Raw genomic sequence first — 9,051 nt, 5'->3', positions numbered from 1 at the left:
GGGAAGGTAGTGCTTGAACATTAAAAAAAACATAAATTGATGATAATGAGGAAGGCAAAGAAAAAAGGGAAATGATATATATATATATATATATATATATATATATATATATATATATATATATATATATATATATATATATATATATATATATATATATATATATAAATATATATATATATATATATATATATATATATATATATATATATATATATATATATATATATATATATATATATATATATATATATATATTTATATATATAACACATATATTTATATATATATATATATATATATATATATATATATATATATATATATATATATATATATATATATATATACACATATATATATATATATATATATATATATATATATATATATATATGTATATATTCTTCAAACCCTTATTCCCATCCCAATGGTGCATACGGCAGTGCATCCTATAAACGCAGTGTTATCTTGATCATTAACACATAAATGCAAGGTAATCAGCCCTCCGCTTCAGGTACCAGTCCACGGTAATATTGAATAAATATTTACGTGAAAAAAAAACACTTATATTTATTTTGAACCCCCCTGGGAATCGAACCCGTTACCTCCAGTACGGTAGCCTAGTGTGATGACAGAGGTGGACACATTTGGTTTACCCAAATTTTTTTTTAATAAAATATTTATTTTAATTTTTTTTTTATAAATGTTAAACAAATACTCTACAAAAAAGTGGATTAATCTTTGTTTTTTAATAAAGCTACAAAAATATTACAATTTAATTCATTAGCTACACATATCTACTTGTACTTGCACGTACGCATATTCTAAGAAACGTTTGTGTATTGGTGATTCTATCCCGATTTTTTTTACAATTTATTTATTTCCATCACTGCAAATGAATAACTTCATTTTATAATACTTTTAAGTAGTGGTGTGTTTAGACTGCTACTTAGCGATATCGCTACTACCGATATCCCCATATTAAGATACTAGGATACGCTACCTGTTACCAGATACTAGTCTGCTTCTCGTATCTCGTACTTAGCGCCGCCGCGGTACGCGATACGCTAAATTATTTAATATCAGAATATCTGTGATACTTCGTATCTCCGCGTATTTCCCAGCCCGCTGAGTCCTGAGCCGAGCGATATTTAACACACCATGACTGACATCTTCATGTATATTTGTTTCTTTTCATCATTTGTAAATAATAATTTAATTTTCATCATTTGTATCAATATACAATGCAAAACGACTGACCGCAAGTCATTGATAAGCTAAAATTAGTTTTATGTTTTATGAGTGACAATGTTATCGCTGGTTATATTGGTTTGAACAGATTTGTGAGATTAGACTAGTGGCTAGTGGCTAGTATATTGTACGTATTACAGCTCCATACAAGTATCATGATATAATGATATCTTGACGTAGCATAGTATTTGTACCTGTGACTGATATACTAAGAACACCTCTACTTTTAAGTAAGACGTAAAAGTATTACGGAGGAATATAAAAATTCTGAGCCCGTATCTATTATAATTTATATTGATATTCTCATTTTTAAAGTCGGGAGGGGAAGGTTAAGGACTCCCGATATAAGGGGATACTGCGTTCTTCTCCACACATCCTTATTCCTGACAAAGTCATACCATCTTATACCCAGTATTCGCCTCAGTCGGATTAAACTCTCAAAGCTAGATTTGCAGACTTGTAAATAAAACATTTTTTATTTTCTTCTTTTATTATTTTAAAACTCAACTGGAAAGGTTAAGTAATTTTTGTAAAATACATACAAAGGAGACAATATGTAAAAATAAAATGCAAAATATTTTAAATCACTTTATTATTTTCTGTTTTAGTATAAAAATATTCGGTAATCCAGTAAATAAAAAAAAATATTACAAATGATGATGATGTTGCAAATGTGCATTAAGTTCATATATAAACCAACAAATATTTTAACAGAGACATTATTTGAAAATTATCAATAGATAGCCAATGTTAATTATGTGCGGATGATATTTAAATTAAATAAAAAAAAATTAAAAATGCATCTGATCTCTAAAAGAGTTTTTTTTGTATACTTAACAGAAATGAGAGAATAATATAATAATAAATTAGCTTTCGTATATTGGCAAAGTTAAAATATAAATAAAGTATAGTCGAGTTGTGGTCCCGTGGTAAGTGTCGCAGTCTTTGAGTCAGAAGCTCTAAGTTCGACCCCCCACTCAGCCACAACTTTCAACCAAGATTCAAACGCAAGCCACTTAGGCTTACCTGAAAATAGTATTGAATTTAAATATTTATATATATATTGTAAGAATACAATTATTTGTTAAAAATATCAATGAAGTAATGCGCTGTAATTAGTTCAGTAGCTTCGTCCAAACAGAGTGAAGAAGCGGGGCTTTTCAGAGCAGGCGGGGTGGACGCACTTGTCTTGCATGACGAGGGCTCTTGGCTGCTGGAAGGGGATGCAGAGAGCCTTGGCTCCCATAGCGGGTAACTTCGCCGCATCGCTGTTCTCAGTATCCACTTCGGTTCTGATAGAAAAGTAGAGAAAAATATAAAATGAGAAGATAAATATGAAAATAGTTTAACAATTCTTATTTGAAAAACTGGTCATTTTACACTAATGTATGGAAGCGAAACATGGAACTGGCAAAGGAAGGACGAAAGCAGAGTGAACGCTGTTGAAATGCGCTCCCTCAGACGAATGTGTGGAAAATCATAGTATGACAGAATTAAAAACGAAGGAATGTAAGAATGAACAAGGAATAATTGAAAAGACTAGGAAGAGTTCTTTACGGTGGTATGGACATGTGTCAAGAGAATGACTTAGAACATATATATGGCAAATATGAGCGGGAAAACAAAACTAGGACGACCGAAAAAGACTTGGCACGATCAGATCAATCAGAACATAAAATCTGGTGGTGTCAAAAGTCTGCGTAATCGGAGGGCATGTATGACTAGATGTATGGATGTGAAGGAGGCGAGGAGTGTATGTCAAGACTTTCTGCCTACCCCTGCGGTGAAACGGCGTGATGGTAGTAGTAGTAGTGGTCATTTTACATGGTAAATAAATCCAATTTGTTAATAACAGCTTTAACTTTAGATGAATTATGTAAATTAGTATGTTTTTTTAAACTCATAAAACCTGCATTTTCTTCTTCTTCAAACCCTTATCCGTACCCCAGTGGTGCAAATGGCACTGCATCATATAAACGCAGTTACCTTGCAACGCAGTACCGCTTAAGGTACCAGTTCAGGGTAATATTGAATAAATATTAGAGTGAAAAAAAGTGTATTTAAGAGCAGTTTATTTATTACCTGGCACTTTCCTTCTTGATGGCATCTTCACAAGATTCCCTGCCGCAGTACGGAGCCAGGATCATGTTCTTGTTGTCCAGCACTCGGTTGAACTCCTCCCAGCTGTCTACCAAGATCATGTGAGCATCTCGCTCCGCTGTGGCTCTAAGTGGACAAAAATACAACAACCATTATTTTTTAGTCAACTATTTAATATTACATCTAAACAAAACCTTTGCATCGTTGTACTCCTTGAAGAGTTAGATTAAGTTTTAAGGTAAAAATAAATTGTGTTCAACGTATTTAGGCCTTAAGAAACAGCACCTGTGAAACCTATTTCTAATAATTTTAGTTTTAACCCATTCACAAAAGGGAAAATTTTTATAAAAAAAAAATTGAAAATTTAACAGAAAAATCTATTTATTGACGCGGCAGTCACTTTGTAGTAAAATCTATCCAATTTAATTGAAGTTTTACTTAGTAAATACCACTACATATTTCTTAAAATCTATTGTGACATGTTTTAATGCTTTCCACATCATAGGTATTTACTAAGTAAAAATTAAATTAAAAACAAATAATTCAGCCTGCAGATTAAGGCTTTAAAAATAAAACATATACATATTGACTTTTTCCAGAATTGTAAACATCATTAGTTAAAAATAGTTTTGTTTTAGTAGATCAAAACAAATACATTGACCTGAAAAAAGGTTTTGAAAGGAAAGAGCAAATATCTGTAAAAAATATGGTGAATAAAGCTAAAGATTATCTTTTTTATATTGCAATAAACTGCAGATCCATCTATAAATGTACTCATATTTCTTGATGAAACTACAAACTCAATTTACTAACAAAAGGGAAGCAATTCCTGGTTTATTTTACTTCAAAACCCAAAATAAATGCCGAAACTCACTTAGCCAACATGTCGGAGTGTATGGTCTCGAGCAACTTGACAATGTCTTGTACTGCAGTAGCCCTCTGTAGAGTGATCTTAGCTCCAGTATCTCTTCTTACAGCGACCAGCTGTTCTTGTGCCATGTCCTTGGGTCCCAGTTCAATGCGGATAGGCACTCCCTAAAACAAATTATTACATTTTTGAGTAACAACTTTATTTGATCACATGCTCTTAGCACTATGAGATATATACATTATCAACTGCAGAAAAAATAGTGCTAAAACTACATCAACCGGATGCAGTGCCTCTTTGGAAGTGGAAAAAAGTTAAGGAAAAATCTCTAGATGCTCATCAAGGCATTATTGGAGTCATTATTTATAAAACTTTTTTTCTTCTTCTTCAAATTTCATCAATATAATCAAGACACAAAATATGATAAATAGCAAACTTAATTTTCTTTGACCCCAGGTAACATTTGACGTAGTTAAATTTTTTGCTTAAAATTCCATTTTGTACTGAAAAAACAACTATTTCTTTCAAATAAATATACAATTTGAAAAGAAAAGAGTTATTGAAAGGTAAGTTAATAATAAATTATGAGAATATTTTTTCAAAAGATATTCTAAAAAAAATTCCAATATGTATTCTAAAAAAAAATGCACACAATCCACATGCGCGGCTTCTAGCGCAGACGGTCACTTACTGAATTGGAAGTACTCGCAAACAACTGAAAACTATCCCTTAAAAGAAATACTAAAAGTTTTGTATGCATGGTCGCCGACGGGGCACTTGCATACAAAAGTTTTAGTATTTCTTTTAAGATCTCCCCCCCCCTGGATTGATTGAAAATAGTAAAAAAAAAAATTTTTTATTTATGTGTAAATAAAAAAAAATGTTGCTACAGTATGTCCTTCATTACTACAGTGTCCTGTCCGTTCGTTCACCATACAAATACGTTACAGTAAATTAAAACTATATTAAAACATTACTAAGAATATTTTGCCTCCCTCTAGAAAATTTTCTGCAGGCGCCCATGTTTGTGTGTCAGTGAAAAAAGTCATAAGTCCAATGTAACATTTGACGTAATTGAATTTCTTGCTTGAAATTACAATTTGTATATTTTTTAAATAAGTTTTTATTTGAAATAAATGTGATTTTGAAGAGTTATTGAAAGGTAAGTTAAAAGGTGAGTTAAAAAAAAATTCAGTACATATATAGAATATTACCCTGGATTGGTACCTGAAGCGGAGGGCGATCAAGATCTGATTATATCATGCAGTGCCCTATGCACCATTGGGGTGCGGATAAGGGTTTGAAGAAGAAGAAGATATATATATATATATATATATATATATATATATATATATATATATATATATATATATATATATATATATATATATATATATATATATATATATATATATATATATATATATATATATATATAAAAAGACAAATTCCACCTTAAGTTCCCAGTGATTGAACTTCCATCCAGGCGAGTAGTTGTCTCTGTAGTCACCCTGCGTGCGCACGCCCGCGGCGGCCAGCGCCTCCTCCAGCAGGCGGCAGCTGGCCAGCAGGGCCGCGCGCTGCTCTGGGCTGGTGGAGGCCGTCAGCCCGCACGGCACCAGCACGGCCTGCAGGGCGGCCACGCGCGGGGGCAGTACCAGGCCCTGGTTGTCTCCGTGGACCATGATCATTACGCCTGGACAAAAACCAATAAATCTTATGGCCCTACACACATAAAATAGCATCTTAACTTTCTTAAACCCAGGTAACATTTGACGTAATTGAATTTTTTTCTAAAAACATCGGTTTTTAGTTTTTTCTAAATAAAAATTGATAACACAATGACAGGTTAAGGTAGCGTGATAAAACAAGGATAGATTTATAATTAAAAACACTTTTTGGTGATTTTAAAACAAAGTTACATTTTAATTATAAAATGGAAAATCACAAAGTTAGTGCTTCAAATATAAACTATAAGGATAGATTTTTTTTACTGATGTTCATTATGTTGAAAATTATTTGCCAATTATTTACAAAACAGACCCATTGTTCCCTTTTGTTGTAAGATCATATTATTGCAAATATATTTTTACTCTATCCAAGCGCTGTTAAGAAAATATTTTTTTTTTTACTTTTTTCCAACTCACATTCCGCATTTATAAAAAAAAAATAGGCACCTGAGATGTAATTTAACAACTAAATAAATTATAATCACCTATTGTGCGAGTTGTCAATCCCCAAGAATTCTGGTAGATGTATTTCTTTTCCTGTGTATCGGGATCTTCATACACAATTTCAAACATCTTGGCAAAGTTCTGTCCCAAATGGTGGCTAGTTGCTCCCTGTAATCATTTTATTTTTCACATTCATAAAAATATGCAATTGACAATTATATTACCTATTTTAAAAACGATAGTAAGATTCTGAAAGTCCTAAAGCCAACTGGGGCCAGAACACAGAAATAATGTTGGGTGAAAATCACGATCGGTGCTCCAAGGAAAGAGACCTAGAGGCTGAAATAGGAAAAAGTGAATGTGTAGGAAGATTGGTGCAGGATAGGTAGGCGCGGGAACTGAAGTAGCATAGCCAGGGCCATAGCCTGTCCCTAAGAGCACTTTTGGGTGAGTCTTAATCACATTCCGGGATATAACGTCGAAAATTCCTCATTCCGTCTGGCAATTCCTCGTGTGGTTATATTACTGACCTGAATCCCTCTTCCGCTGGCGGAAACAAAGGCCTCCACAGTTGTGGTGTAATCTCCTCCGGCGAATTTCTCCTTTTCAGTCTTGCGACCTTTTACTACGGGAATGGCCAAGAGGTCTGTGTACACCCTAGAATACAAATCTGTAAAAGAAAAGAAAGTAGCCTGTGAATCATTGCGGATTAATGTTATATCCCATTTAGGTGCATTTTAAAAATGTATTTAATTTTTTTTACTTCTACTACTGACCCATATCCGCAACCAATGGTGCATAGGGTACTGCATTAAATTGATGCGATATTAATTTTATAATTTATTTTATAAAGGCAAGGTGATGAGTCTTATACTTAAAGTACCAGTTAACGGTAATATTAAATAATTAGAGTGAAAAATCGCATTATTTTGACCCCTATGGAGATCGAACTCGGGACCCCCAGTATGGTAGCCAAATGTGGTGACACAGATTTTGAACATAGCTGAAAACTAGCAACTCATCAAAAATATCTGTCAAATGTCAAATGACGCTTTTAGTAATCTTTTCCATTTAATTTAAGTAAATAGTATATATTGTAATTCGATAATTGGATTAGATACAATAAAAATCATCCCCATAAAGAGAATATGCATTTGGTAAAAGAAAATAGCACTTGGGGTACAGAGAAATGGGTAATGATGAGGGTAGGATACAGAGGGTGAGGATCCGCTTAGTCAAAAAAAAAATATAGGCTTTGGTTAAACTGGCCAAACTTAAGAACAGATCTAGAGACTAATAAGCAGCAAATGCGGCAATAGTGAACCCTAGTCTCTGTTTAGTATGGTGGTATAATATAGTGATGGTATTATAAGATACTTTCAAAGTGTTTATGTTCAATTACATAGTATATTGTCATATTTTTTTACAAAAATGTTAGTAATATTAGTATAAAACCACTTGCCGAGATTTTTATGTCTCCCGGTTTTGAGGCGTACCCATCTCTTCGTCAGGACAATCACTACAACAGTATGCAAACAATACTACCCGTCTGCATGCTGTTTTAGTGATTGTCCTGATGAAGAGATGGGTACGCCTCAAAACCGGTAGACTTAAAAATTTCGTTGAGTGGTTATATACTAATATTACTAACATTTTTGTAAAAAAATATAGAAGTAAAAATGGCTTTAAATATTAAAAATATTGAGAATAATATATGAATTAGTTTACCCAGTATGTCGAGCACTTCTTGGTCTGCAGGTTCTTTGGTAGCGAAGGCCGTGTGTCCCTCCTGCCACAGGAACTCTCTGCTGCGAAGGAATGGCTGTGGGTGCTGGAACTCCCATCTCTGGAAACACATCCCATCATTATTGATTTAACTCTTTTATCTTCTATATGTACACAATACTTTTTTTTTCATTAAGTAAACAATGGCATGATAAGAAATCTAACCTCAAAAAAATAACTGAAGATTTAAAAAATATACTTAAACAAAAAAAAATGCATGTAATAATCTGAAGTATTTTTTTTTTAAATTCTGAAACTCATTTAAACTACTGATTTTATTAACAAAAAATACAAATTACCTTTGAAACGTAGCATCAGTGTGTAAATGTTTTTTTATTTTTAATTTGCGCATTTTTAATTATATTAACATGCCAATTTAGAATTAATGAGCTTTTAAGGTAACTCATCACTATCCCCTTCTAAAATGGGATGATTTCTATGGATTTTTACATAGATTTCTTACACATCTTTTGAGGTTAGTACATACTATGAAATTCGGCATTTGGACATCATTTGGAGTCCTGTATCGTTTTCCATTATGTCAAAAATTACTAAATATTTGAAGTAAAATGTAAAAATTCACAGTTAACTCAATATGTTTTACAAATCTTGTACATATATCGCTCACTCCTTTCAAGAACGTCATAAATCGAAAATCGTCAATTTTCAGTTGTGCGTGTTTTCGGAATGCCCAGAAAATGTACAGAAAATATCCCAGCAAAAGAGGAATATTTTAAACTTAATATTTACCCGCTACAGGGCAGAAAGTGTTGTTTTTGCATTTTGAATAAAATGTAATGTTTAGTTATTTTTTTTAAATATACTAAATATTTTTCAAATGGAGAAAAAACCTTCAGATTTTATCTAAAA

The 9,051-nt window shown here is 32.4% G+C and overlaps 1 protein-coding gene across 2 annotated transcripts in view; it reads right to left on the bottom strand.

Annotated features, from left to right (window-relative positions):
* Positions 1-2,239: 2,239 nt before the first annotated feature.
* The window catches only part of GluProRS (Glutamyl-prolyl-tRNA synthetase), a 29,001-nt gene continuing 22,189 nt past the window's right edge, over positions 2,240-9,051 (bottom strand). For both annotated transcript variants that reach the window (XM_088263023.1, XM_088263024.1), the window contains exons 24-30: positions 8,125-8,242; positions 6,927-7,066; positions 6,438-6,564; positions 5,677-5,918; positions 4,229-4,389; positions 3,337-3,480; positions 2,240-2,546 (exon numbers count right to left, since the gene is read on the bottom strand). In XM_088263023.1, the coding sequence (XP_088119149.1) occupies positions 2,375-2,546; positions 3,337-3,480; positions 4,229-4,389; positions 5,677-5,918; positions 6,438-6,564; positions 6,927-7,066; positions 8,125-8,242 (1,104 nt within the window). In that variant the 3' untranslated portion in view covers positions 2,240-2,374. The remainder of the gene's footprint in view (positions 2,547-3,336; positions 3,481-4,228; positions 4,390-5,676; positions 5,919-6,437; positions 6,565-6,926; positions 7,067-8,124; positions 8,243-9,051) is intronic.

The sequence above is a fragment of the Brachycentrus maculatus genome, unplaced genomic scaffold (assembly GCF_059751285.1).
Source record: "Brachycentrus maculatus isolate JH-2025_06_01 unplaced genomic scaffold, ASM5975128v1 h1tg000195l, whole genome shotgun sequence".
Classification (NCBI taxonomy): domain Eukaryota; kingdom Metazoa; phylum Arthropoda; class Insecta; order Trichoptera; family Brachycentridae; genus Brachycentrus; species Brachycentrus maculatus.
This window is presented reverse-complemented; position numbering and strand designations above follow the sequence as displayed.